Below are 27,741 nucleotides of genomic sequence, written 5' to 3'. Positions count from 1 at the left end.
GGAGCGGGCCTCAACTTGCGCAGCCGCCGGCCTCGTTCCAAGACGCCCGCAGGGTTTCGCGAGCCGAGGCGGGCCGACAGGAGCCGGCCAATCGCGAGCACGGAGCCGGCCTGGGGGCGGGGCGGTGCCCACTCAGCCAGTCAGGGGTGGGGGCGGAGCCAGACCCCGCGGGCGGACGCAAGGACTGGAGGACCGAGGACAGAAGGATTGGTGGACCGGAGCAGCGGCCGGCGGGGAGGGCGTTTGGCAGCGGCCTGCGGCCATGGCCACCGTGATGGCAGCGACGGCGGCGGAGCGGGCCGTGCTGGTGAGGCGCGCGGGCCAGCGGGCGGGCTGGCGGGGCGGCGGGGCCAAGCGTGACCGCCAGGTCTGTCCCGCAGGAGGAGGAGTTCCGCTGGCTGCTGCACGACGAGGTGCACGCTGTGCTGAAGCAGCTGCAGGACATTCTCAAGGTAACGATCCGTGCCCTGCCCCGCCGGGCGTGGCGACCCTCCTCCTCATCTCCCTGGCTCCACCTGGGGCCCCGCGGCTGCGTCCTGAGCGCCTATTGCTTGCGGCCGCCGCGGCTTTCAAGCAAGGCCCCGCCTCCGCGAACTCGAGCCGACCTCGTTACACAAGCACCTGTGTGCGGGCAGGGGCGAGTCCTGACGCGGGTGCTAGCAAGGGCCTGAGTCCCGCCCGGCCTCGGATCGGGGAAGGCCGCCTTGGGAGCCAAATAATTCTGCCTCTGCCCGGCAGTGTGACCCTCAGCCAAGTCACTGAACCTCCCTGGGCCTCCCTTTTCTCATTTTGCAAAAGGGAGATAACAGCACCCGCTTCGCGAGGCTGTAGTATAGATAAATGAGCCAAGCAGCTCACCAGAAGTGACCGGCGCAGTGCTTGCTGTGGCCCAGGACCGCGGGTTACCCTGACTACTGCCTTGTTCCCTGACTCTGCCCCTTGCCCCTTTCCCCCTCAACCAAGCTGGGAGGCTGTCTCTGTCCTGTATTCGCCGAGGCGGGCACACAGGAGGTGTTCAGGGAACGTGGGGTAAACAGATCGGGCTCACGGTTAGGTGCCCGGGGTGCTTGGGCAGGGTCTTCCCACCCCAGCTGAAACTGAGGCCAGGCCACCTTGTTCCTTCCCCCCGCTGACGTGGAGGGAGGGGGCCTTCTGGAAGGAGCACTGGGCCTGAGTGGGCACTACCAGCTCCCCTCCTTCCCTCTGTGCCACAGGAGGCCTCTCTGCGCTTCACTCTGCCGGGCTCGGGCACTGAGGGGCCCGCCAAGCAAGAGAACTTCATCCTAGGCAGCTGTGGGTGAGCCTGGGCTGGGCGGAAACCGGGGAAATGGGTACCTTGGCGGGTAGGAGGCATGACCACAGCCCTGTCCTGCAGACCAGCTGGGTGTGCGATGGGACAGGAGGGGCAGCCCGCCGGGAGGGAGGGCTGGGTGGTGGGGGTGGTGACCACAGGCACCGCTCTGACGCCACGTGTTACAGCACAGACCAGGTGAAGGGTGTGCTGACTCTGCAGGGGGATGCCCTCAGCCAGGCGGTGAGTCCCCCAGCCCTGTCCCCTCCCATCCTGCCAGTGGGGAAGAGCATGGGGGCTCCCACGTTCTCTCTATACAAGCCCTGCGACTCTGAGCGGGACCCTTGATGTCTCTGGCCTCAGTTTTCTCCTTTGGAAAATGACAGCAGCCCTCACACCTCCCCCGGGATGGGTGTGTGGATTCAGGAGGACATGCAGGAGGGGGGGTTCTTTGCACACGGCCTGGCCTGATGTCTGGACCAGTGAAACATGGGCATTGGCGGATTAGGCTGGCCACACATCACAGTTGAATCAGCCAACGCCTGAGCTCCAGTCTGCACCCAACCCTGTGCCAGGCACCAAGGCGTGGGGGGCGGCCCCCCTCCTGGGCTCCATCTGTTGGCCCCTGTAGACGCTAGATGCACCCGGTTCGCACAGAGCCTCACAGAGGCTGCCTGCTGTTTTCCCCTTCCCCTTTCTTCACCTCTTTCAATTTCACTTCTTCGTGGCTCCTCTTGGGCTTGTTTTCCTGTTTCCTGACCTCCCTGTTCACCCCCCAAACGGCCAAGGCATTGGGAGTCTCTCTGCCCTACACAGCAGCCAAGGCCTGAGCCACCACACACCCCATTTCTGCCCCACGCTTAAGGGCTCAGAGTGGCTGTGGCAGGAGGCGCCCCCCGTGCCTGTTTCACCCCACTCTTGCCTGTCAGGACGTGAACTTGAAGATGCCCCGGAACAACCAGCTGCTGCACTTCGCCTTCCGGGAGGACAAGCAGTGGAAGCTGCAGCAGGTGACCCCGCCCCTCCTGGCTAGTGCTCAGCCACAAGGACAGGCGGCAGCAGGCGCACCACGGGGCCTCCCTGGCAAGGGCCTAGCCCTGGGGATCTGTGGCCACAGCAAGCCTGGGAGGGTGTTTCCTAGCAGCAAAGCTGGGGGCAGGTGTTTCCTGAAGCCCTGGCGCCTGCGCCACGTGGGGAGGTGGAGAACCTGGCCTGAGAGCCCAAGGGCCACATCGGGACTGTGGTGTCCCCACAGCAGCTGGCTTGATGAGATGGTTCAGAAGCCCTTTAAAAAGTCACTCCCTTGCCCAGAACCTCCAGGGACTTACCATGGCTCTGGGGATGAGGCCCATGCTCCCTGGCAGCTCCTGTACCACTTGCCCTGGCCTCCTCTCCTGCTCCCCTACCCTGACTGTCTCCATCTCAGGGCCCTTGCCCCTGCCATATCACCCTGTTTGCTTTCCTCCACAACTTGCACAGATGTCTTGGACAATACTGTTTGTCCATCCCTTAAAAGGAGGGGGCAGCCCACTCAGGCAGAGACCGGGCCTGCCCCAGGTGATGCCAGGCGCCCATCACCTGGCAGGGTCCTGGCCCTCCGGGGCACAGAGATGACAGTGTGGAGAGTGGAATGACCTGGGGCAGGCAGGCAGGCAGCACCCACCCTCCCCTCCTGGCTGCACGGAAGCTGGCGTGACCCCTCTGGATGAACTCTGCTTCTAGATCCAGGATGCCAGAAACCATGTGAGCCAAGCCATTTACCTGCTGACCAGCCGGGACGAGAGTTACCAGTTCAAGACGGGTGCTGAGGTCCTCAAGGTGAGCTCCCCCCAGGCCTGACTCTCGGGCCTATAGAGTCCCACGTCCTGGATCCAGAATCACACCTGGGTTCCAATCCCAGGGCCTCCACTTGGAGCTGTGCAACCTCTAAGCACTTACCTGCCTACTCTGTGTCTCCATTTTCTACCTGTGGGGTCAGGGGCAAGCTGCAGTAACCGTTCGCCATGATAATTCAGGTCATGGAGCCCCCAGTAAGCACTCGGCACATACCGCTGCTGGCAGCAGCAGTGAAAGCCTTCACATTAACCGCATGGCACATGTGAAGAGCTGACTCAGGTGCCTGACCTCATGCTTAAGTTCTGCCCCTGACTCACTGTGTGTCCTCTGGTGGCTCACCTGCCCTCTCTGGACCTCTGTTTCCTCACAGGTAGAACCAGATAGACTAAGATCCCCTCGAGAACTGTAACCACCCTAGGGAGCTGCAGCCCCCATGCCCCCAGTCAGCTTTTTCGTGTTTCCTGGGAGCCACATCACCCTGGTACTCATGGCCACGGCTGGATGGCATGAAAGCTGGGGGCTCTGAGGAGTCTGCCAGGGCTCTGCTCCACGGCAAAGGGAAGGGATGGGCTCCAGGTGGTCCCACCACCCACAAGCTGTGACCTTGGCTTACCCTCCTGAAAACCTCAACCTAGCCATCCATCGCCTCCTCCAGGAAGCCCTCTCTGACTTTTTGCAGCCAACCTTTGTTGCCTGTACTCCTGTCGGCAAAGCCTGTGCCCCTGGGACTGACCTCCCAGGAGCTTCCATTCCCCATTGATCCAGCTCCCAGGACCCTTGTGCAGTGAATCAGCCCTGTCCTGACTGACATCAGTGCAGACGTCCTGCCTTCCCCCACACCCAGCTGGAGCCCAACTACCTGTCTTTAACAGGCCCCTGCTGCTGGGTCCTGGGAACCGTAGCCACTGGGCGGGAGTGGGAGCTACCATATCTGTTATTCCCTGACGCATGGGGGCCCGGGTGGAAGCAGAGCCAACCCCGCCCCTCCCTGCAGCTGATGGATGCAGTGATGCTGCAGCTGACCAGAGCCCGAAACCGCCTCACCACCCCCGCCACCCTCACCCTCCCTGAGATCGCCGCCAGTGGCCTCACGGTCAGTGTCCCTGCCAGCCCCTGCCCCAGGAGAGGGGTCCCCACAGCGGGGCCCAGCTTGCCCTCAGGATGGACACCAAGGGGTGCCACCCCCCAAATTATAGTTAGAATTCTGTCTAGGCAATTTTCTGGGATGGGGTCCTTGGCTTCTGTCCTGTGCCCCCAAAATACGTTAACCCTGTTTTGGGTTAGTGGTTCCCAAACCTGACAGCACAGGAAGGTACTTGGGGCACCTGGGAAAAGTCTGGAAGCCCCCCGTTCATGGGAAGAGCATCTCTGGGATGGGGACTGGAGTCGCCTGCAGACTCCATGAATGACTGCACAGCCCTGCTCCATCCAGCCTGGGTTGGGAGCTTGGGAGGGTCTCATCCTACCTGCCTCCCGCAGCGGATGTTCGCCCCCGCCCTGCCCTCCGACCTGCTGGTCAATGTCTACATCAACCTCAATAAGCTCTGCCTCACGGTGTACCAGCTGCATGCCCTGCAGCCCAACTCCACCAAGGTGAGGAGGGACCCCTGCCCGGCCCGCTGCCCCCCATGCACACACCCTGCAGGGCCTGATGGGTCTGGTGCTGTTCTCCCTAGAACTTCCGCCCAGCCGGAGGCGCGGTGCTGCACAGCCCTGGGGCCATGTTGTAAGTAGGCAGGGGAGAGGGGTTCGGGCATGCCTACCCCATCCCTCTGCACCTGGAGGGCCGGGCCCCCCCTCAGGGACCCTCTCACCGCCCACAGCGAGTGGGGCTCTCAGCGCCTGGAGGTGAGCCACGTGCACAAGGTGGAGTGCGTGATCCCCTGGCTCAACGACGCCCTGGTCTACTTCACCGTCTCCTTGCAGCTCTGCCAGCAGCTTAAGGACAAGGTGGGGCCTGGGCCGAGCACCTTCATTAGGGGAAGGGCTTCTAAGGGTCCTTGCCACACCCTCAGAGTGCGCTAACCTTGGGGTCTGGTGTACCCTCACAGTGGGCAGGGGTTGTGAGGGCCCTGCCCCACCCTCAGAGTGCCCCAGTCTTGGGGTCTGTTGTACCCCCACAGTACTGCTAAGCAGCAATGCCCTGTCCTGACATACCGTCCTTGGGTGACCTTGACATCTCCCCTGGTCCATCCCATCCCCTCCATCCAGCCACTCACCAGACCCCCTCTCCTTGCAGATCTCCGTGTTCTCCAGCTACTGGAGCTACAGACCCTTCTGATCACAGCACCCAGGAGCTTGTCTCCAGGAAGGCAGCCCGTCCCCTCATACCCGCCCCAGAGCACCAGCCAGCACCAATGCCAGGCTGCTATTTATCTCTCTGTCCTACCCCCGCCCCTGCCTAACACATTTGCACTGCTGGGAATGGACACTGGAAGCACCAGGAGGAAGGGAGGCTAGTCTGGTAGGGTAGTGGGGAGGTCCGGAAGGCGGGGCCGAGGGCGTCCCACATTCCCAACCCCGCCCTTCTGGTCACCATGGGAATCTTTGGACTCAGGACAGGGCCAGGCCCAGGGCTCTCCTTCCTCTCCCCTTCGCTGTCCCCTCCCCCTGGAGGGTGGGGGGTGGCACTAAGCTATGAGTCCCAGGGGACAGTCAGGAACGGCGCAGACAAAGCCACCCCAGGAGTGAGTGCAGTGCTGGTTACTGTGTTCCATAGCCCCGATCCAGGGCCCTCTAAGAAATAAAGATCATCAGATTCCGCCTGGAGCCGTGTCTGTCCGTCTGAGTGGGGACCCAGGCAGGCGGGGGGTCCCTGGTAGTCAGTGGCCATCAACTTAAGGAGCCAGCCATCTCCCCTATTCCCAGAGCCTGGCTTCCCCACTCCTTATGCCATGCAAGGGCTGGACACAGAACCCACCTTCGAGAGAGGACGGGTTCTCTCTCGTCCTCTCTGCCAAGAGGCCCGGGGGGTGGTGACAAGACCTCCACCTGGGAGTTCGGGCCGCCCGGTCTGAGACCAGCTCCCCTCCCAGCTAGGTGACCCAGGATGATCTGGCACAGTGGTATTGACTGAAAGCTTAAGAGAGGCCAGGTGGGCACCTGAGTAGGGCAGCGAGTCCCATGTCACCCACCCAGATGGGGACTGGAAGACACTGCAGACTCAGGCTCTGGGCAGACAAGGCTTTGTTACTGCCACGGGGCAGGACACACAGGGTCAGGGTTCCAGGGCCAAGTTATCCACTCCCTTGGGTCTTTCCTGCACGAGAAGCACAGAGGGACCGAGCAGGTTCGCTCCTTGTTCCCTAGGGGGATGAGCACCCTTCCCACCACTCCCCCCCGCTCCCTCCTCCACCCCCAGTACAGTTCCATGCAGGTCCCGGTGGCCAGCAGGGCTCACCTTCCAGGGGCTCACCTTCCTGGGGCTTGCCCTGCGGCGCCCAGGGGAGCCACAGCAGCTGCAGCACCAGCAGTGGGCGATGACCAGCAGCAGCAGGAGCAGCACCGTACCTGGGGACAGGACAGCCATCCAGGTGTGACCCCAACCCAGGGCCCAGGGCAGGGGGCTGGGGGGACCCCGAGGCCGCAGCCACACTTACCCACGAAGATGAGGAAGATGATGAAGGCAGCAGTGTCCCATGTGGACTGGAAAAACTGGTGGCTCTTCAGTCTCCCCAGGACTTCCTGAACTGTGGTCTCCAGCTCCTCTGTGGACACAGCCATCTCGGCGTGCACAGTGCCGCCTGCCCTGGCCCCCCAGAGGCTGCATCAGAACCCTGGGCTCTGCTCAGCGGGGACCACATCCAGGCTTCCCACAGCCCAGCCTCTGCCAGAGCCTGGCCCAGCACCAGCTTCCCTGCCCCCTCCCACTCCACTTCTCCTTTGGCCCCAGGCCCAGCCTCTCTCCTTGCCTAGCCCTGTGGTCCCTACCCTGACCCCAACCTGGACAACTTTCTCCCCAGCCACTGTCTTCTCCCCTCTCTTTCCCCTGGCGGCCCAGCCCCCAGGCCCCCACCTACCTCCTAGAAGCCTCCAACTCCCTCAACCAGGCAGGTCTGGGGAGCACAGGCTGCTTCCTGCTTCCGGCTCCATACCACCTGAGGTCTTGGCAACCAGCCCCGCCCTCCCCAGGGCCAGCAGAGGCTGCCGAGCCCAGCGGAGAGGGCCCAGCCCCAGCAGAGGCTGCCGAGCCCAGCGGAGAGGGCCCAGCCCCAGCAGAGGCTGCCCAGCCCAGCGGAGAGGGCCCACTGCTGGAGACCCAGGGAGGAAGATGCGGGCCTGTGGCTTCAGTCCTGGGACTTTTTACCTTTCCTCAATATCCCAGATTTCCAGCTGTGTGCTCGGCCACTGCTGACTTCGTGAATGAAAGAGGGAGAGAGACGGGAGGGAAGGTGTGTGGGAGGGAGGGGGAAGGGGGAGAAGACCTGCCTGCATCCCACGACCCTTGAGCAGCTAGGAGAGGTGTGCCTGCATCATACAGTTGTCCTTGGAATCCTGAAGGGTTGGTTCCAGGACCTCCGTGGGTGCCAAAATCCACAGATGCTAAAGTGTCCGATATAAAATGAGGCAGTATTTGCATATAACCTGTGCATATATTCTATACTTTAAATCATCTCTGGATTACTTATAATATGTAATATCATGGCCAGGCATGGTGGCTCACACCTGTAATCCCACCACTTTGGGAGGCCGAGGTGGGCGGATCATGAGGTCAGGAGATAGAGACCATCCTGGCTAACATGGTGAAACCCCGTCTCTACTAAAAAATACAAAAAAAATTAGCCAGGCGCGGTGGCGGGCACCTATAGTCCCAGCTACTCGGGAGGCTGAGGCAGGAGAATGGCGTGAACCCGGAAGGCAGAGCATGCAATGAGCCAAGACCGAGCCACTGCACTCCAGCCTGGGCGACAGAGCGAGACTCCATCTCAAAAAAAAAAAAAAAGCCGGGCGCGGTGGCTCAAGCCTGTAATCCCAGCACTTTGGGAGGCCGAGACGGGCGGATCACGAGGTCAGGAGATCGAGACCATCCTGGCTAACCCGGTGAAACCCCGTCTCTACTAAAAAATACAAAAAACTAGCCGGGCGAGGTGGCGGGCGCCTGTAGTCCCAGCTATTCCGGAGGCTGAGGCAGGAGAATGGCGTGAACCCGGGAGGCGGAGCTTGCAGTGAGCTGAGATCCGGCCACTGTACTCCAGCCTGGGCGACAGAGCGAGACTCCGTCTCAAAAAAAAAAAAAAAAAATTGGGCCATGCGCGGTGGCTCACGTCTGTAATCCCAGCACTTTGGGAGGCCGAGGCAGGCGGATCACCCTAGGCCAGGAGTTGGAGACCAGCCTGACCAACATGGAGAAACCACGTCTTTACTAAAAATACAAATTTAGCTGGGTGTGGTGGCACATTCCTGTAATCCCATCTACTAGGGAGGCTGAGGCAGGAGAATTGCTTGTACCCGGGAGGCAGAGGCTACGGTGAGCTGAGATCACGCCATTGCACTCAGCCTGGGCAATAAGAGCGAACCTCTGTCTCAAAAAGAAGATAAAAATACAAAAATTGGCCAGGTACGGTGGCTCACGCCTGTAATCCCAGCACTTTGGGAGGCTGAGGCAGGCGGATCACGAGGTCAGGAGACCAAGACCATCCTGGCTAACAAGGTGAAACATCATCTCTACAAAAAATACAAAAAATTAGCCGGGCATGGTGGCACGTGTACCTATAGTTCCAGCTACTCGGTGGGCTGAGGCAGAATTGCTTGAACCCTGGAGGTGGAGGTTGCAGTGAGCTGAGATCGCGCCACTGCACTCCAGCCTGGGTAACAGAGCAAGACTCCATCTCAAAAAAAAAAAAAAAAAATACAATATTAGCCTGGCGTGCTGGCAGGCACCTGTAATTCCTGCTACTTGGGAGGCTGAGGCAGGAGACTCCCTTGAACCTGGGAGGCGGAGGCTATAGTAAGCCAAGATCATGCCACTGCACTCCAGCCTGGGTGACAGAGCAAGACTGTCTCAAAAAAAATAAATCAGCTGGGTGTGGTAGCACACTCCTGTAATCCCAGCTATTCGGGAGGCTGAGGCAGGAGAATCGCTTATACCCAGGAGGCAGAGGCTGCAGTGAGCCAAGATGGCACCACCGTACTCTAGCCTGGACGACAGAGCAAGACTCTGTCTCAAAATATATATATATATATCTATATTTAATATAATGCGTACTAGGTAAATAATTGTTACATTGTATAGGAAATAACAAGCAAAAAAGTCTGTGCATGTCCAGTACAGCTGTGATTTATTTTCCAAATATTTTCTGTCTGTGGTTGGCTGAATCCACAGATGTGGAACCTGTGGATATGGAAGGCCAGCTGTACCAGGAGTCTTCACCGTCCTTATATTCTCTTTTTTTTTTTTTGAGGCGGAGTCTCGCTCTGTCGCCCAGGCTGGAGTGCAGTGGCGCGATCTCGGCTCACTGCAAGCTCCGCCTCCCGGGTTCCCGCCATTCTCCTGCCTCAGCCTCCCGAGTAGCTGGGACTACAGGCGCCGCCACCACGCCCGGCTAATTTTTTTGTATTTTTAGTGGAGACGGGGTTTCATTGTGTTAGCCAGGATGGTCTCGATCTCCTGACCTCGTGATCCGCCCGTCTCGGCCTCCCAAAGTGCTGGGATTACAGGCTTGAGCCACCGCGCCCGGCCATATTCTCTATCTTCATACTTGAAAATATCCGGTAATGTGAGGCTCTGCACCTAGCACTGTGCTGTGTCACCTGGTTTATTTCTCATAGCAATCCTAACGTGGGTATTACTGCTTTTTCCATTTTACAGATGAGGAAACGAAAGCCTAGAGAAGTTAAGTCATTAGCCCTTCACACACCTAGTGGATTAATTTCCCGATGCTGCCGTAACATTACCACAAATTCAGTGGCTTCAAGCAACACAAATTTATCATCCTACGGTTCTGAAGGTCAGAGTCTAAAATGGGTTGGCCAGGTTGTGTTCATCCTGAAGGTTCTAGGGCAGAGTCCATCTTTTGCCTTGTCCAACTTCTAGAAGCTGGCGGCATTCCTGGGCCGGCGGTCTCCCATCCCTCCACCCTCTGCTTCCAGGCTCACGTCTCCTCCTCTGACTCTAATCCTCCTCCTCCCTCCCTCTTTTTTTTTTTTTTTTTTTTTTTGAGACGGAATCTCGCTTTGTTGCCCAGGCTGGAGTTCTGTGGCCGGATCTCAGCTCACTGCAAGCTCCGCCTCCCGGGTTTACACCATTCTCCTGCCTCAGCCTCCCGAGTAGCTGGGACTACAGGCGCCCACCACCTCGCCCAGCTAGTTTTTTTTGTATTTTTTAGTAGAGACGGGGTTTCACCAGGTTAGCCAGGATGGTCTCGATCTCCTGACCTCGTGATCCGCCCGTCTCGGCCTCCCAAAGTGCTGGGATTACAGGCTTGAGCCACCGCGCCCGGCCTTTTTTTTTTTTTTTTTTGAGATGGAGTTTTGCTCTTTTTCCCCAGGCAGGAGTGCAGTGGCATGATCTCGGCACTGCAACCTCCACCTCCCAGGTTCGAGCGATTCTCCTGCCTCAGCCTCCCGAGTAGCTGGGATTACAGGCGCCCACCACCATGCCCAGCTAACTTTTGTATTTTAGTAGAGACTGGGTTTCACCATGTTGGCCAGGCTGATCTCAAACTCCTGACCTCAGGTGATTCACCCGCGTCGGTCTCCCAAAGTGCTAGGATTACAGGCGTGAGCCACCATGCCTGGCCTTTTTTTTTTTTTTTTTTTTTTTTGAGACAGAGTCTCGCTGTCACCCAGGCTGGCAGGCTGGAGTGCAATGGCATGATCTCGGCTCACTGCAACTTCTGCTTCCTGGGTTCAAGAGATTCTCCTGCCTCAGCCTCCTGAATCACTGGGATTACAAGCATGCACCATCACACCTGGCTAATTTTTGTGTTTTTGGTAGAGATGGGGTTTCACCATGTTGGTCAGGCTGGTCTCGACCTCCTGAGCTCTGGCAGTCCACCCCCCTCAGCCTCCCAAAGTGCTGGGATTACAGACGTGAGCCACCACACCTGGCCGGTTGTTCGTATTGTGAATGTACTAAATGCCACTGAATTTGTTTTTTTGTCGTCGTCGTTTTGTTTTGTTTGTTTGTTTTGAGGCAGAGTTTCACTCTTACTGCCCAGGCTGGAGTGCAATGATGCAATCTCGGCTCACTGCAACCTCCGCCTTCCTGTTTCAAGTGATTCTCCTGCCTCAGCCTCCCGAACAGCTGGGATTACAGGCGCCCACCACCATGCCCAGCTAATTTTTGTATTTTTAGTAGAGACGGGTCTCACCATATTTCCCAGTCTGGCCTCAAACTCCTGACCTCAAGTGATGCGCCCACCTCTGCCTCCCAAAGTGCTGGGATTACAGGTGTGAGCCACCGCACCTGACATACTTCTATTTTTAAAGTGCAAGGGAACAACTGTGGCCCCTGCTCCAGCTCTTGGCCTGGCTGGGTAGTCAGGAGGCCCACTGTCCCCTCCTCTCCCCTCTGGCTCTCAGTCTTCCTGTCTCTCTGGGTACCTTGTTTCTAATGTTTGTCGTTACTATTATGAAAGTCATATCTATCTCTTAAAGAAGATCTGGGAACCACCAAGTTGTTAAAAGACAAAAGTCAGGCCAGGCGCAGTGGCTCACACCTGTAATCCAAGCACTTTGGGAGGCCGAGGTGGGCAGATCACCAGAGGTTAAAAGTTCGAGACCATCCTAGCCAACGTGGCGAAACCCGTCTCTACTAAAAATACAAAAATTAGCCAGGCGTGGTGGTGCATGCCTGTTATCCCAGCTACTCAGGAAGCTGAGGCAGGAGAATCACTTGAACCCTGGAGGCAGAGGTTGCAGTGAGCTGAGATCTTGCCACTGCACTCTAGCATGGGTGACAGAGTGAGACTGCGTCTCAGAAAAAAAAGACAGAAGTCACAGAGCCCCACCCAGTCCCAGGCAGGACAGTAACAGGAGGAGGAGGCTGTGGCAGGGAGTGGTTCCGGTGAGTCAGACTCCTGGACCCAGGTTCGATTGCATGCCGTAAGACCCACCAGTGTGTGAGCTTGAGTAACATTCCCTGAGCCCTTCTGCCTCAGTTTTCTCTTCTGTAAAATGGGTGTGTTAATAGTATCCACCTCCTTTCGGTATTGTGAGGATGAAATGAACTGATCATCGATATCGGAGCCGTCGGGCTCACAGAAACATGCGCTGAATGGCCCTGTGCTATTATCGCCGTGTCCACGTGGGATTCCCTCCAGTCTTTTGTCCTCTTCCACCATAGTCACACTGCACAGACCGTTTTACCCCTGGCTTTTGCCAGTGAACGCCGCCGGGAGCACCTTTCAGATGACAGCATGCTTTCTGCAAACTACTCCTTTGATGGCACTAACATGGTGCAATCCCTGCTGGCACCCAGTGAGGCTCTTGCCCGCACCACCACGATTTTCAGAATGAGACCATCACTCCCATGGGAGGATTTTCCTGGAGAAAGTGTTTTCTCTGCACAGAAGCTTATTTCCTTAGGGGACGTCCCCACGAGTACGTCTACTGCTCAAACGCAGTCCACACATCACCATCACCACAGCCTTTTGTTCATCCACTAACCACATCCTCATCTGCTTATGGGACGAGGCCCCCGTGCTGAATCCTTCAAGGACTGTGGAGTTGTGGCTTGCGAGAGTTCACCTTTGACAATAAACTGTGCTCCAGGACAGGCTCTGCTCCATCATCTCTGCCACCCTGGGTCCTGCCTGGCCCACCCTTAACTTCTAAGCCTTTATTTATTTATTTACTCATTTATTTATTTATTGAGATAGGGTCTTACTCTGTCACCCAGGCTGGAGTGCAGTGGCACCATCTCGGCTCAGTGCAACTTTCACTTCCTTGGTTCAAGCTATTTTCCTGCCTCAGCCTCCCAAGTAGCGGGGACTACAGGTGCCTGCCAGCGTGCCCAGCTAATTTTTGTATTTTTAGTAGAGACGGGGTTTTGCCATGTTGGCCAGGCTGGTCTCAAACTTCTGACCTCAAGTGATCTGCCCACCTCGGCCTCCTGAAGTGCTGGGATTACAAGCGTGAGTCACCGCACCTGGCACCCTATTCTCTAAGCCTTTAATGTTAAGCCTCCGGGAAGGAGGGGGAGTTACCAGGAGGAAGAACTGGCTGAAGGCAGTGGACAGCAAAGGACAGAAGTCTGCCTGGGGTTCAGGAAAACTGAAACCACAGCCACCTTGCTTTTGTGAATACAGTTTTACTTGGACACAGCCACACCCATCTGTTTACCTATTGTCTGTGGCTACTTTCTCACTACAATGGGAAAGTTGAATAGTAGTTGCAACAGAGAACTTAGGACCAGCAAAGCCTAAAATAGGGACCACCTGGCCCTTTACAGAAAACACTTGCCAGGCTGAGTGTGGTGGCACTTTGGGAAGCTGAAGCAGGTGGATCCCTTCAGCCCAGGAGTTCCAGACCACCCTGGGCAACATAGGGAGACCTCATCTCTACAAAAAGTAAAAAATTTAGCCTGGCTTGGTCTACGTGTCTGAAGTCCCAGCTACTAGGGAGGCTGGGGCAGGAGGATCACTTGAACCCAGGAAGTCGAGGCTGCAGTGAGCCATCATTGAGCTTCTGCACTCCAACCTGGGTGACAAAGTGAGACCCTGTCCCAAAAAAGAAAAAGAAAGAGAGAGAGAGGAAGGAAGGAAGGAAGGAAAAAGAAAATGAAAGAAAAGAAAAAAGAAAATCTTTGTCAATACCAAGGACACAGGAGTGCCTAAGCCTTGTGAAGTCAGGTATCAGGGAACAGGTAAGAAAGAATTAACTGTGTGAGATGGACTTGGTATAAGAAACAGCTTATCAGGCTGGGCACGGTGGTTCACATCTGTAATCCCAGCATTTAGGGAAGCCGAGGTGAGAGGATCACTTGAACCCAGGAGTTTGAGACCAGCCTGGGCAACATAGTGAGACCCTGTCTCAAAAAATAAAAAAAAGGGCTGGGCACAGTGGCTCACGCCTGTAATCCCAGCACTTTGGGAGGCCGAGGAAGGCAGATCACGAGGTCAGGAGATTGAGACCATCCTGGCTAACACGGTGAAACCCCGTCTCTACTAAAAATACAAAATAATTACCCAGGCGTGGTGGCGGGCACCTGTAGACCCTGCTACTCGGGAGGCTGAGGCAGGAGAATGGCATGAACCTGGGAGACGGAGCTTGCAGGGAGCCAATATCGCACCACTGCACTCCAGCCTGGGCGACAGAGCAAGACACCATCTCAAAAAAAAAAAAAAGGAAAAAAGAAAAATAAAGATCAGGCACGGTGGCCCCCGCCTATAATCCCAGCACTTTGGGGGGCCAAGGTTGGTGGATCACTTGAGGTCAGAAGCTTGTGACCAGCCTGACCAACATGGTGGAACCCCGTCTCCACTAAAAATACAAAATTAGCGGGGCGTGGTGGTCCACGCCCGTAATCCAGCTGCTTAGGTGGCTGAGGCAGGAAAATCACTTGAACCCAGGAGGTGGAGGTTACAGCGAGCCGAGATCGCACCACTGCACTCCACCAAGGGCAACAGAGCGAGGCTCTGTCTCAAAAACAAATAACAAAAAAAGAAACAGCTATCAGAGAGACAATAAGGGAGGGGTGAGGAACATGGTCTGGAAAGCACATGGCCCATTTAAAGAGGGCATCTCAAGTCAGGGTGATAATCTCTAAGATACACTGGAAATCTAGATGTTTCTGTAAACAAGAAAAAGGCAGTAGAGGGTGGGCACACAGACTCAGAGCTGTAAGTCCCAGCTCTGCCACCTCCTCACTTGACCCTCTCTTATCTGTCAACTGGGGGTAGTAACAGCGCTTACTTCACGGGGCTTTATTGTTAAGCAAGCTAACGTATTTGGGCTCCAAGAACAATGCCATGTGCAGAGTCAGGACTGAGTAAATATTTGCTAAAGCAATCTCTTAATGTTTTTGATGCTGGCAACTTAAAACACACGGCGCCAAGGATGGACACGGATGTCCCGCTAGCCAGCTGTGGGACCCGGGTTTGCTCACCCCAACAGAGCGGTTGAGGGTGGGAGCTTGGAGGTGGAAGCCTAGCTGACGTGGGGGACTCAGGCCCCTGGTTCTACATGGGGATCGTTGTATCATTAGGCTGGGGTCATTTTGAGGATGAGAGGGATAACAGCTCCTGCTCCTGCTGCAGAGAAGCCCCCAGGTGGGGGTCACAGCAAGTGCGGATGGAGCTCAGATTCTTCAGTTAACTGTCACCCTCTCCCCTCCCCCATCACACACACCAGGCCCTGCCAGGACAAGGCAGCTCCTGGAAGCTCCACCAGGACCCACGTCCACCAGGTGCCACAGCAGGCTGCTTCTCTCTCTCTGCCCACTGTGGACTCTCTGCACCGCTCCCTCCCAGCCATCTTCCCTGCCTCGCCTTGGTCTCTCTCTCTGTGTCTCCGTCACCTTCATACCTGTGTACCTGTGCCATCTCTCTCGCTCCCTATCTCTATCAACTCTGCTGTGTGTCCCCCTGGGGAAAGTGGGGGTGCCTCCTCCTGAGCCCCCTGCCCAAGTTCCCTGCTGGGATGGCAGCCACTTCACCCCACACACACTCCCTGAAGCCCCTCCAGGACTCCAGCCTGGCTGCAGACACCCATCCTGGACTTTGCCTGGCCCTCCAGGTTCTGCTGGGGGAAGTGACCTGAGAGGCCCCTGCCTGGGCTCTAGGTGGGGACAGGGCAGACTCCTGGGCGGGGGAGCCTCTCTGGATGGGGGTTGAAGCACCCCGGAGAAACGGCTCCCCACAGGCACCCTCGCCACACCCCTGGGACTACGGGCACTTAGGGTACACCGGAGGCATGAAGTGTGGAGGGGGTTGGCCAACAGCCAAGCTCAAATTGGGGTTCACATATGAGAGGTCAGTGTGGGCTCCTCTGAGCCCCAGTGACGCCCTTCTCCCCACCCACCTGGTGACAGGCATCTCGAACCCTCGGCCCCCATGGACCCCCTGAGGCGCTCCCCCTCTCCCTGCCTGTCCTCGCGGCCCTCCAGCCCCAGCACCCCACCCTGCGAGATGCTTGGTCCTGTGGGCATCGAGGCTGTGCTGGACCAGCTGAAGATTAAGGCTATGAAGATGGGGTTTGAGTTCAACATCATGGTGGTGGGTGAGTGAGAGGTGGGGCCCACGGCAGGACAGACCCACGGTGCTACACGTGCCTGGGCATGTGATCTCACTTTTGGCAGCCTGTCGCCCCTCCCCGTCTGCTAAGTGGACCTGGTAATAGCACCTCACAGGGATGTTGTCATTGAAAATCTGAGAAATGCTCAGTCATCAAAAGACAAAAATCTGCCTGGAGCGGTGGCTCCCACCTATAATCCAGGGTTTTGGGAGGCTGAGGCGGGTGGATCACCTGAGCTCAGGAGTTCGAGACTAGCAAAACCCCACGTCTACAAAAAGTACAAAAATGAGGTCGGGCGTGGTGGCTCAAGCCTGTAATCCCAGCACTTTGAAAGGCCAAGGCGGGAGGATCACCTGAGGTCAGGAGTTTGAGACCAGCCTGGCCAACATGGTGAAACCTCGTCTCTACTAAAAATACAAAAATTAGCGTGGTGGCAGGCGCCTGTACTTAGGAGCTACTTAGGAGGCTGAGGCAGGAGAATCACTTGAACCTGGGAGGCGGAGGTTGTAGTGAGCCGAGATTGCTCCACTGCACTGCAGCCTGGGTGACAGAGTGAGACCCTGTCTCCAAAAATAAAAAAGTAAAGAGTTAGAGAAAAACTGCTTAAAATGCCCACCCTAACTGCTGTCATCCGGTTGCCACTTCCAGGGCAGAGTGGACTGGGCAAGTCCACGATGGTGAACACGCTGTTCAAGTCCAAAGTGTGGAAGTCAAACCCACCGGGCTTGGGGGTGCCCCCACCCCAGACGCTGCAGCTGCATTCAGTGACCCATGGTGAGTGAGCCCCTGCCCACACCTCACCCCACCCTGCCGACACCTCACCCCACCCTGCCCCACCCCATCCCATCAGGGTCCAATGTCTCCTGACTCCCCTCTCCCTCCGCAGTCATCGAGGAGAAGGGTGTGAAGCTGAAGCTGACAGTGACGGACACGCCTGGCTTCGGGGACCAGATCAACAATGACAACTGGTGGGTTCTTTTTTTTTTTTTTTTAAGAGAGTTTCACTCTTGTCGCCCAGGCTGGAGTGCAAGGGCATGATCTTGGCTCACTGCAACCTCCGCCTCCTAGGTTCAGGTGATCCTCCGGCCTCAGCCTCCCGAACTAGCTGGGATTACAGGTGCCCGCCACCACGCCCAGCTAATTTTTTTTGTATTTTTAGTTGAGACGCGGTTTCACCATGTTGGCCAGGCTGGTCTGGAACTCCTGACTTCAGATGATCCACTCGTCTCAGCCCCCCAAAGTGCTGGGATTACAGGCGTGAGCCACACGACTGTCCCCTCCTGTCCCTGCCCCTCCCCCTTCGACCTTTTGGAAACACCCCAGACCTAGAACGGCCAGGCTGTGTGATCTTTTTTTTTTCTTTTTTCTTTTTTTTGAGACAGAATCTCGCTCTTGCCACCCAGGCCAGAGTGCATTGGCACAATCTCGGCTCACTGCAACCTCCGCCTCCTGGGTTCAAGCGATTTCCAGCTAAATTTTTTTTTTTTTTTTTTTTTTTTTTGAGATGGAGTCTTGCTCTGTCACGCAGGCTGGGATGCAGTGGCCAGATCTCAGCTCACTGCAAGCGCCACCTCCCGGATTTACGCCATTCTCCTGCCTCAGCCTCCCGAGTAGCTGGGACTACAGGCGCCCGCCACCTCGCCCGGCTAGTTTTCTTGTATTTTTTGGTAGAGACGGGGTTTCACCGTATTAGCCAGGTTGGTCTCTATCTCCTGATCTTGTGATCCGCCCGCCTCGGCCTCCCAAAGTGCTGGGATTACAGGCTTGAGCCACCGCACCCAGCCTTTTTTTTTTTTTTTTTTTTTTGAGACGGAGTCTAGCTCTGTTGCCCAGGCTGGAGTGCAATGGCCGGATCTCAGCTCACTGCAAGCCCCGCCTCCCGGGTTCACGCCATTCTCCTGCCTCAGCCTCCCGAGTAGCTGGGAGTACAGGCGCCCGCCACCTCGCCCGGCTAATTTTTTTTGTATTTTAGTAGAGATGGGGTTACACCGTGTTAGCCAGGATGGTCTCGATCTCCTGAACTCGTGATCCGCCCGTCTCGGCCTCCCAAAGTGCTGGGATTACAGGCTTGAGCCACCGCGCCCGGCCTTTTTTTTTTTTTTTTTTTAAAGACAGAGTCTGGTTCTTGTTGCCCAGGCCAGAGTGCAGTGGCACAATTTCTGCTCACTGCAACCTCCACTTCCTGGAGTTCTAGTGATTCTCCTGCCTCAGCCTCCCAAGTAACTGGGATTACAGGCATCCTCCAACATGCTTGGCTACTTTTTTGTATTTATTTAGTAGAGACGGGGTTTCACCGTGTTGGCCAGGCTGGTCTCAAACTTCTGACCCCAGGTGATCCGCCCACCTCGGCCTCCCAAAGTGCTGGAATTACAGGTGTAAGCCACCATGCCCGGCCCAATTTTTGTAATTTTAGTAGAGACGGGGATTTCCCCATGTTGACCAGGCTCGTCTTGAGCTCCTGACCTCAGGTGATTCACTTGCCTCAGCCTCCCAAAGCGCTGGGATTACACGCATGAGCCACCGCACCCGGCCCTGGTTTCATTTTTATTTATTTAGAGACAGTGTCTCACTCTGTTTCCCAGGCTGGAGTGCAGTGGTGAGATCATGGCTCACTGCAGCCTCGACCTCCCCGAGCTCAAGGACCCTCCTGCTTCAGCCTCCTGAGTAGCTGGGACCACAGGCACGTGCCACCCCACCCAGCTAATTTTTGTAGTTTTTGTAGAGTTGGCATTTCCCTATATTGCCCAGGCTAGCCTCGAATTCCTGGGCTCAAGCGATCCTCCTGCCTCTGCCTCCCAAAGTGCTGAGATTACAGGCATGAGCCATTGGGCCTGTCCTGACACCTGTTTTTAAAAGGATCTGAGACCGGGCGCGGTGGCTTATGCCTGTAATCCCAGCAATTTGGGAGGCCGAGGCGGGTGGATCACAAGGTCAGGAGATTGAGACCATCCTGACTAACACGGTGAAACCCCATCTCTACTAAAAATATAAAAAATTAGCCAGGAGTGGTGGCACGTGCCTGTAGTCCCAGCTACTCGGGAGGCCGAGGCAGGAGAATAGCATGAATCTGGGAGGTGGAGCTTGCAGTGAGCCGAGATCTGGCCACTGCACTCCAGCCTGGGCGACAGAGCGAGACTCCGTCTCAAAAAAAAAAAAGGATCTGTTTGGCAACTTACAGTGTTGACAATACCCAAGAGGGGAAGGGACTCGAGGAGGAGGGAGACCCCTGCAACCATCAGGCGCGAGTCCTTCGTGGTTTGGGCCCAGCTGTGGCCCTTTAGCCCAGTTAATGCTCACCCCTCCCTTACTTGCACCATAGGTGCTGCTGTTGTCTCCATTTTACAGACAGTGAAGCCGAGAATGGCAGGAGGTCTCTCTATGTCTCTCTGATGATGCAGGGAAGTGGGGGAAAGTAACAGGGTGACCCAGAGGTCCTGGGCAAACCGGGACGATTCATCATCCCACGGGAGGACCACCCAGAGGACACAGCGGAGAGGGGTGGGGCTCTCCGGGCACAGCACAGTTCTGAGGGGAGGGTCCACCTCCCGCCTCAGCTGGGACCCCATCCTGGGCTACATCAACGAGCAATACGAGCAGTACCTCCAGGAGGAGATCCTCATCACCCGCCAGCGCCATATCCCAGACACCCGGGTGCACTGCTGCGTGTACTTTGTACCACCCACTGGGCACTGGTGAGGGGGCTGCACCTGCAAGGCGAGGACCACCTGCATGGGGCAGGGAGGAGGAGAAGGGGTCCCCGACGTGGGCTGCTGGCTGCCCCCACTCCCCTGCCCTGCTGCTATCATTCATACACTCACCACCACCACCACTTCCATCACTGCCCTGCCCCGGCAGCCTGCGGCCCCTGGACATTGAGTTCCTGCAGCGACTGTGCCGGACTGTGAACGTGGTGCCCGTGATTGCCCGGGCCGACAGCCTGACCATGGAAGAGCGAGAGGCCTTTAGGCACAGGGTGATCTGGGTGCCTGGGGCAGGGCTGGGGTCAGTGGGGCAGAGGGCAGAGTGGGCAGGGTGGGCTGAGGTCACCTGTGCGGGATCTCCAGATCCAGCAGAACCTGAGGACCCACTGCATCGACGTCTACCCCCAGATGTGCTTTGATGAGGACATCAATGACAGAATCCTTAACAGCAAGTTACGGGTAAGAGGCTGTGGGGCGGGAGGCAGGCGAGGTGATTTCCTTCCCACACATCCTTTCCACCCAAAGATTCATCTTTCTCTGTATCTCAGGGAAACGTGCACATATTCCTAGCAGATATGACTGTCCACACATCCACAAGCTCAAAGTGAGCAAGAAATAACAGCTCACACTAACAACCCACAGAATCAGAGAAAATGTCTATGAATCACATACCCAACAAGGGGCTTGTATCCTGAATATATAAAGAACACTGGGCCGGGCACAGTGGCTCATGCCTGTCATCTCAGAACTTTGGGAGGCCAAGGCAGGCAGATCGCTGGAGGTCAGGAGTTGGAGACCAGCCTGGCCAACATGGTGAAACCCCATCTCTGCCAAAAATACAAAAAATTCTGTGAATGTGGTGGTGCACACCTTTAGTCCCAGCTACTCAGGAGGCTGAAGCAGGAGAATTGCTTGAACCTGGGAGGCAGAGGTTGCAGTGAGTGAGCCAAGATTGCGCCACTGCAGTCCAGCCTAGGTGACAGAGTGACTCAAACAAACAAACAAACAGACAACAACAACAACAACAAAACTCTTACAGCTCAACAATAAAAGAGGCCCCGGTGTGGTGGCAATCCCAGCACTTTGGGAGGCCAAGGCAGGAGGATTCCTTGAGCCTAGGAGTTCGAGACCAGCTTGAGCAACATGGCAAAACCCCAACTCAACAAAAAAACACAAAGATTACCTTGGCATGGTGGCATGTGCCTGTAGTCCCAGCTACTCAGGAGCCTGAGGTGGGAGGATCACTTGAGCCCAGGAAGTGGAGGCTGCAGTGAGATGTGATCACACCACTGTGCTCCAGCCTGGGTGACACAGTGAGAACCAGGTTTTTTTAAAAAAAAAAAAAAAAAGGCAATAAAATATAACTCAAGGTGGGTGTGGTGGCGCACACCTGTAATCCCAGCACTTTGGAAGGCCGAGGCTGTTGGATCACCTGAGGTTGGGAGTTTGAGACCAGCCTGACCAACATGAAGAAACCCTGTCTCTACTATAAATACAAAAACATTAGCTGGGCATAGTGGCAGGTGCCTGCAATCCCAGCTACTCAAGAGGCTGAGGCAGGAGAAAGGCTTCAATCCAGGAGGTGGAGGCTGCAGTGAGCTGACATGGCACCATTGCACTCCAACCTGGGCAAGAAGAGTGAAACTCTGTCTCAAAAAAAAAGCATTGGCCTGGCGTGGTGGCTCACACCTGTAATCCCTGCACTTTGGGAGGCTGAGGCGGGTAGATCACCTGAGGTCAGGAGTTTGAGACCAGCCTGGCCAACATAACGAAACCACATCTCTACTAAAAGTACAAAAAATTAGGCCCGGCGCGGTGGCTCATGCCTGTAATCCCAGCACTTTGGGAGGCCGAGGTAGGTGGATCACAAGCACAAGGTCAGGAGATCAAGACCATCCTGGCCAACACGGTGAAACCCCGTCTCTACTAAAAATACAAAAAATTAGCCGGGCGTGGTGGTGTGCGCCTGTAGTCCCAGCTACTCAGGAGGCTGAGGCAGGAGAATGGCCTGGGAGATGGAGCTTGCAGTGAGCTGAGATGGCGCCACTGCACTCCAGCCTGGGCGACAGAGAGAGAGTCCGTCTCAAAAAAAAAAAAAAAAAAAAAAAAATTAGCCGGCGTGGTGGTGGGTTCCTGTAAGCCTAGCTACTCAGAAGGCTGAGGGCAGGAGAATTCCTCCTGAGGCAGGAGGATTCCTTGAGCCTAGGAGTTCGAGACCAACTTGGGCAACATGGCAAAACCCCATCTCAACAAAAAAACACAAAGCTGGAGGTGGAGGTTACGGTGAGCCGAGATCGTACCACTGCACACCCCAGCCTGGGCAACGAGAGCAAAACTCCGGCTTAAAACAACAACAACAACAAAAAATGGTGCTGTGGAAGATGTGGAGGAACTGAAAGTCTCACCTACTGCTGGAGGGAAAGGAAAATGGCTCAGCCACTTTGGAAAACAGTCTGGTGGTTCCTCACATGCTTATACATCCAGTTACTATATGACCCAGCAACTGAACTCCTACATGTATACCCAGAACAAACAAAAATGTACACTCACAGAAAAATGTGTACATGAATGTTCACAGTAGCGTTACTTAGCCTAAAAGTGGAAGCAACCCAAATATGCATCAACAGATGAGTGGGGAAACGCGATGTGGCCTATCCCCTACCGTGGACTAGCCCTTATCTATGAAAAGGAATGAAGTTCACCCTTTAAAAGTGTATAGTTCAAGGCTCGGCACGGTGGCTCATGCCTGTAATAATCCTAGCACTTTGGGAGGCTGAGGCGGGCAGATCACTTGCGGCCAGGGGTTTGAGATCAGCCTGGCCAATAGGGTGAAACTCCATCTGTACTAAAAATGCAAAACTAGCCAGGTGTGTGGTGGCACACACCTGTAATCCCAGCTACTTGGGAGGCTGAGGCAGGAGAATTGCTTGAACCTGGGAGGTGAAGGTTGCACTGAGCAGAGATTGCGACACTGCACTCCAGCCTGGGCAAGGGAGTGAGACCCTGTCTCAAAAAAAAAAGAAAGAAAAAGAAATGAAGCACTGTCACCTGCCTGCTACAGGGTGGGGGAACTTTGTAAACATGTTTCTCAGACAAAAATAATTCAGATACAAAAGATCACGTATTATGGGATTCCATTTATACGAAATGTCCAGAATAGGCGTAGGCAAATCTATAGAGACAGAAAGTAGATTAGTGGTAGTCAGTGGATGTGGGGAAGGGAGAAATGGGGAGTGATTGCTAAAAGGTATGGGATTTTTTTGGGGGAGTGTGATGAAAAGGTTGTGAAATTAGATTGTGATGATGGTTGCATAACCCTGGTCAAATACTAAGAACCACTGTACTGTACAATGTTTTTTTAATTATTATTTTGAGATGTAGTCTTGCTCTGTCACCCAGGCTGGAGTACAGTGGCACGATCTCAGTTCACTGCAACCTCCACCTCCTGGGTTCAAGGGATTCTCCTGCCTCGGCCTCCTGAGTAGCTGGGACTACAGGCGCACACCACCATGCCTGGCTATTTTTTATTTTATTTTGTTTTGTATTTTTAGTAGAGACAGGGGTTTTACCATGTTGGCCAGGATGATCTCCATCTCCTGACCTTGTGATTCACCCATCTCGGCCTCCCGAAGTGCTGGGATTATAGGCGTGAGCCACCATGCCCGACCGAGACAGGGTCTTGTTCTGTGACCCAGGCTGGAGTGCAGTGGCACAATCTCAGCTCACAGTGACCTCTGCCTCCTGAGTTCAAGTGATTCTCCCACCTCAGCCTCCTGAATAGCTGGGATTACAGGCATGTGCCATCACACCCGGCTAATTTTTTATTTTTAGTAGAGACGGGTTTCACCATGTTGACCAGGCTGGTCTCGAACTCCTGACCTCAGGTGATCTGCCTGCCTCGGCCTCCCAAAATGCTGGGATTACAGGTGTGAGCCACCATGCCCAATGTTGTCAATATCAACATTATTCCCCATCACAGATGAACTCAGAAGTTAAAACAAACCCATATATGTCACTTAGGAGTTTGCAAGTTTGAATTTCTGCTTCTGGCCATGAGCAAGTAAACAACTGGAGTTTACAGTAGGATTCAACAACCTTTTCTGCAAAGGGCCAGGTAGTACATGTTTTAGACTTTGTGGTCCGTAGGCTCTCTATTGCGATGATTCAACTCTGATGTCCTGGTTGAAAAGCAGCCATAGACAAGAGTGACTCACAGGCTTGACTGTGTGCCAATAAAACTTTATATATAAGAAATCAGGCGGACTGGGTGTGGTGGCTCCCTCCTGTAATCCCAGCACTTTGGAAGGCAGAGGGAGGATCACTTGAGTCCAGGAGTTAGAGATAAGCCTGGGCAACACAGAGAATTCATCTCTACTAAAAATGTTTAAAAAGTAGCCAGGCATGGTGGTGCACACCTGTGATCCTCACTCCTCAGGGGACTGAGGCGGGGGGTATCACTTGAGCCCAGGAGGTCAAGGCTGCAGTGAGCTATGATTACGCTCAGCTGATTTTTTAGTTTTCGCAGAGATGGGGTTTCACCATGTTGCCCAGACTGGTCTCAAACTCCTGGGGCTCAAGCGATCCTCCCACCTCCCACCTAAAGTGCTGAAATTACAGGCAAGAGCTACCTCACCCGGCCAGAGGCACCGATTAGACTTTATGTCTTTGAACTTGGGAATTCTGTGCACTTTCTACCATGTTCCCTCCCCGAAAAGGACAGGGCTCCTCTCTCCTGCCTGGGTGCCTTGACTTCTCTTCTCCCCAGTGAAGTCAATGCTCCCGTCTCCATCTCTCCTCCTCTCCCAGGACCGAATCCCTTTTGCTGTGGTGGGGGCTGACCAAGAGCACCTGGTGAACGGGAGGTGTGTCCTGGGCCGGAAGACCAAGTGGGGCATCATTGAAGGTCGGTGCAGGGCCCCCGGGTAGGATGCTGGTGGGGACAGGTTGGAAGCCAGAGCAACCCTGTGCCTTAGACATCCTTAGCACCCATCACAGGGCACAGAAAAGTGAAGCCCATTGGACAAAGAGGCCTGGGGAATGGTCCCTCTTTCCAGCTGGGAGGCCGTGGGCAAGTTTCCGGATGCTCTGGGCCTCAGTTTCCTCACAGTAAAGTGGGCATCACAGTGGCATCAACTTCCTAGGGTGCTGGAGCCGGCAGAACCACCATTTGGCACAATGCCCAATACCCAAGGCTGCCCCAGTGGCTGGCCGGAAATTACGATGGGCCTACTGTGTATCGGGCACCGCTACGTGCAGTTACCATGGTGCATGGTAAAGGCAGGACTGACAGGGTCCCTGTTTCCATAGAGCTGACGGGACAAGGACAGGTGGGAGAGGCACAGTGAAGGCGATTGTGGGGGGAGGGAGGGGAGACCGCCTTAGGGAGGGAGGGAAAGTAAGACACGAGGGCCCGCCAGGACGCAGCCCGTGATGTATTATTATAATTATTAGAAATATTCTACACTCTCTCTGTATTTATTTTTGAGACAGAGTCTTGCTCTGTCACCCAGGCTGGAGTGCAGTGGAGCGATCTTGGCTCACTGCAACTTCCGCCTCTCAGGTTCAAGCGATTCTCCTGCCTCAGCCTCCCAAGTAGCTGGGACTACAGATTATGCCATCACACCTGGCTAATTTTTGTATTTAGTAGAGACGGGGTTTCACTATGTTGTTCAGGCTGGTCTCAAACTCCTAACCTCAGGTGATCCACCCACCTCGGCCTCCCAAAGTGCTGGGATTATAGGCATGAGCCACCACACCCGGCTAGAAATATACTATACTATTACCTATGATGTAGCGTACAGGCATTCCATGCTATCTGCAGGGGGTGGTTCCAGGACCCCCAGGGACACCATAGTCGGCAGATGCTCAAGTCCCACAGTGGGCACCCATGGATACAGAGGCCGACTGTTCATATAATACAATAATGATCTGTGGATTCATTCATTCTACAGCTACTTGTAGGAGCCGCCTGTACCAGGCACTGGGGACACAACAGTGGATGAATGAATGAATGAATGAACCAACAAAGGGAAGGCAGGATAGGATTAAGAGAAATGTGGGAAAAGGGCTAAGGGAAATGGTGTCAGGTGGTGCATATAGTAGGCGCTTACTGATTGCTCACTAAGCAGAGCCCATACTGAGTCCCATATCTTGCAGTGGAGAACATGGCGCACTGTGAATTTCCTCTCCTGAGAGACCTGCTCATCCGGTGAGGGTGTGGGGAGCCCAGGGCTAGGGGGCTGGCGAGGGGCCCTGGGGACACCACCATCGGGGCTGACCATCACCGGTCCCCCAGCTCCCACCTCCAAGACCTGAAGGACATAACCCACAATGTCCACTACGAGAACTACCGCGTCATCAGACTCAATGAAAGCCACCTGCTGCCTCGTGGGCCTGGCTGGGTGAACCTGGCCCCGGCCTCCCCGGGACAGCTGACCACCCCTCGGACCTTCAAGGTCTGCAGGGGGGCCCATGACGATTCGGATGATGAGTTCTGACCACCGGCTGATCCCGCAGCTGCTGGGCTTCCCGAGTCCCCAGCAGCTCTCAACACCCATCTGTGTACCAGAGCATCTATTACATGTGGGCCTTGCTTTTTATGAAAAGCTGTGCTTTGAAAACAAAAGGCATTTTGTAAATGACTTCTTTGAGTTATCCACAAATAAAAAGACTGGGTCTCACTCTGTTGTCCAGGTTGGAGTACAGTAGCACGATCATGACTTACTGCAGCCTCAAATTCCTGGGCTCAAGCGATCCTCCTGCCTCAGCCTCTCGAGTAGCCAAGACTACAGGCATGACACCACCTTGGTGGGCTGATTTTTACAATTTTTTTGTAGAGATAAGGCCTTGCTAGGTTGCTCAGGTTGGTCTTTGACCTCAGGCAACCCTCGCACCTCAGCCTCCCAAAACACTGGGATTACCACTGCTACCAACCAAGTTTTTGTGGTCGTTGTTGTTTCTGAGACGGAGTTGTGGTGTTTTTTTTTTTTTTTTTGAGATGGAGTTTTGCTCTTGTTGCCCAAGCTGGAGGGCAATGGCACGATCTCGGCTCCCTGCAACCTCTGCCTCCTGGATTCAAGTCATTCTCCTGCCTCAGCCTCCCAGGTAGCTGGGGACTACAGGCATGCGCCACCATACCTGGCTAATTTTTGTATTTTTTTTTTTTTTTTTTTTTGGAGACGCAGTCTCGCTCTGTCGCCCAGGCTGGAGTGTAGTGGCCAGATCTCAGCTCACTGCAAGCTCCGCCTCCCGGGTTCATGCCATTCTCCTGCCTCAGCCTCCCGAGTAGCTGGGACTACAGACGCCCGCCACCTCACCCGGCTAGTTTTTTGTATTTTTTAGTAGAGACGGGGTTTCACCATGTTAGCCAGGATGGTCTCGATCTCCTGACCTCGTGATCCGCCCGTCTCGGCCTCCCAAAGCGCTGGGATTACAGGCTTGAGCCACCGCGCCCAGCCTAATTTTTGTATTTTTAGTAGAGATGGGGTTTCACCATGCTGACCAGGCTGGTCTCGAACTGACCTCAAGTGATCCACCTGCCTTGGCCTCCCAAAGTGCTGGGATTACAGGCATGAGCCACGGCACCCAGCCTCTGAGATGGAGTTTCACTCTGTCGCACCGGCTGAAATGCAGTGACATGATCTGGGCTCACTGCAACCTCTGCTTCCCAGGTTTAAGAAATTCTCCTGCCTGGGCCTCCCAAGTAGCTGAGATTACAGGTGCCCACCACCAGGCCCA

At 55.3% G+C, this 27,741-nt stretch overlaps 3 protein-coding genes and 1 long non-coding RNA gene across 15 annotated transcripts; 3 read left to right on the top strand and 1 right to left on the bottom strand.

The window, feature by feature from the left end:
* Positions 1-153: 153 nt before the first annotated feature.
* Positions 154-5,896, top strand: ROGDI (rogdi atypical leucine zipper). Of its 4 annotated transcripts, none has more exon segments than NM_001265992.2 (11): positions 154-307; positions 381-452; positions 1,215-1,297; positions 1,480-1,534; positions 2,221-2,301; positions 3,014-3,109; positions 4,122-4,220; positions 4,607-4,720; positions 4,804-4,853; positions 4,951-5,077; positions 5,367-5,891. In NM_001265992.2, coding segments are annotated over 11 exon segments (864 nt in total). In that variant the 5' UTR covers positions 154-262; the 3' UTR covers positions 5,409-5,891.
* On the bottom strand, positions 476-7,306 carry SMIM22 (small integral membrane protein 22). 7 transcript variants are annotated; one of them, XM_077985549.1, is made up of 4 exons: positions 7,147-7,281; positions 6,727-6,875; positions 6,543-6,637; positions 476-621 (listed from the first exon to the last, which is right to left on the bottom strand). In XM_077985549.1, the coding sequence occupies exons 2-4, from the start codon at positions 6,848-6,850 to the stop codon at positions 610-612; spliced, it is 231 nt and encodes a 76-aa protein (XP_077841675.1). In that variant the 5' UTR covers positions 6,851-6,875; positions 7,147-7,281; the 3' UTR covers positions 476-609. The 7 variants fall into 7 exon arrangements, with proteins under 7 accessions (XP_077841675.1, XP_077841674.1, XP_014981043.1 ...); XM_077985548.1 differs by having other exon boundaries at positions 481-621; positions 6,528-6,637; XM_015125557.3 differs by lacking the exon at positions 476-621 and adding an exon at positions 6,297-6,386 and having other exon boundaries at positions 6,528-6,637.
* Positions 5,367-26,684, top strand: SEPTIN12 (septin 12). Of its 3 annotated transcripts, XM_028840627.2 has the most exons (11): positions 5,367-6,660; positions 9,936-10,074; positions 16,101-16,288; positions 16,952-17,077; positions 17,190-17,271; positions 19,858-19,995; positions 20,159-20,276; positions 20,368-20,463; positions 24,811-24,907; positions 26,161-26,212; positions 26,300-26,684. In XM_028840627.2, exons 3-11 carry the CDS (start codon positions 16,123-16,125, stop codon positions 26,499-26,501), a joined length of 1,077 nt encoding a protein of 358 aa, XP_028696460.1. In that variant the 5' UTR covers positions 5,367-6,660; positions 9,936-10,074; positions 16,101-16,122; the 3' UTR covers positions 26,502-26,684. The 3 variants fall into 3 exon arrangements, with proteins under 3 accessions (XP_028696460.1, XP_002808333.2, XP_077841657.1); XM_002808287.4 differs by lacking the exons at positions 5,367-6,660; positions 9,936-10,074 and adding an exon at positions 15,410-15,476; XM_077985531.1 differs by lacking the exons at positions 5,367-6,660; positions 9,936-10,074; positions 19,858-19,995 and adding an exon at positions 15,411-15,476.
* LOC144337872 (uncharacterized) lies at positions 10,569-14,432 on the top strand. The gene is made up of 4 exons (XR_013411504.1): positions 10,569-10,846; positions 11,157-11,292; positions 11,981-12,904; positions 14,374-14,432. It is a non-coding gene; the product is annotated as an uncharacterized LOC144337872 (long non-coding RNA).
* Positions 26,685-27,741: the final 1,057 nt, after the last annotated feature.

Source organism: Macaca mulatta, chromosome 20, assembly GCF_049350105.2.
Source record: "Macaca mulatta isolate MMU2019108-1 chromosome 20, T2T-MMU8v2.0, whole genome shotgun sequence".
NCBI classification, from domain to species: domain Eukaryota; kingdom Metazoa; phylum Chordata; class Mammalia; order Primates; family Cercopithecidae; genus Macaca; species Macaca mulatta.
Note: the sequence above shows the minus strand (reverse complement) of the source record. Positions and strands in the feature narration are given on the sequence as shown.

Excerpts from the sequence above, each read along its gene's own strand:
- SEPTIN12 (XM_028840627.2), top strand. The coding sequence starts at position 16,123 with ATGGACCCCCTGAGGCGCTCCCCCTCTCCCTGCCTGTCCTCGCGGCCC. Across the intron at positions 16,289-16,951 it reads GTTCAACATCATGGTGGTGG|GGCAGAGTGGACTGGGCAAG; the intron begins GTGAGTGAGAGG and ends TGCCACTTCCAG. Across the intron at positions 20,464-24,810 it reads TCCTTAACAGCAAGTTACGG|GACCGAATCCCTTTTGCTGT; the intron begins GTAAGAGGCTGT and ends CTCCTCTCCCAG.
- ROGDI (XM_077983756.1), top strand. The coding sequence starts at position 263 with ATGGCCACCGTGATGGCAGCGACGGCGGCGGAGCGGGCCGTGCTG. Across the intron at positions 1,552-2,177 it reads GCGGTGAGTCCCCCAGCCCT|GAGGCGCCCCCCGTGCCTGT; the intron begins GTCCCCTCCCAT and ends TGGCTGTGGCAG. Across the intron at positions 5,078-5,366 it reads GCCAGCAGCTTAAGGACAAG|ATCTCCGTGTTCTCCAGCTA; the intron begins GTGGGGCCTGGG and ends CTCTCCTTGCAG.
- SMIM22 (XM_077985550.1), bottom strand. The coding sequence starts at position 6,850 with ATGGCTGTGTCCACAGAGGAGCTGGAGACCACAGTTCAGGAAGTCCTG. Across the intron at positions 6,638-6,726 it reads CATCTTCCTCATCTTCGTGG|GTACGGTGCTGCTCCTGCTG; the intron begins GTAAGTGTGGCT and ends TCCTGTCCCCAG.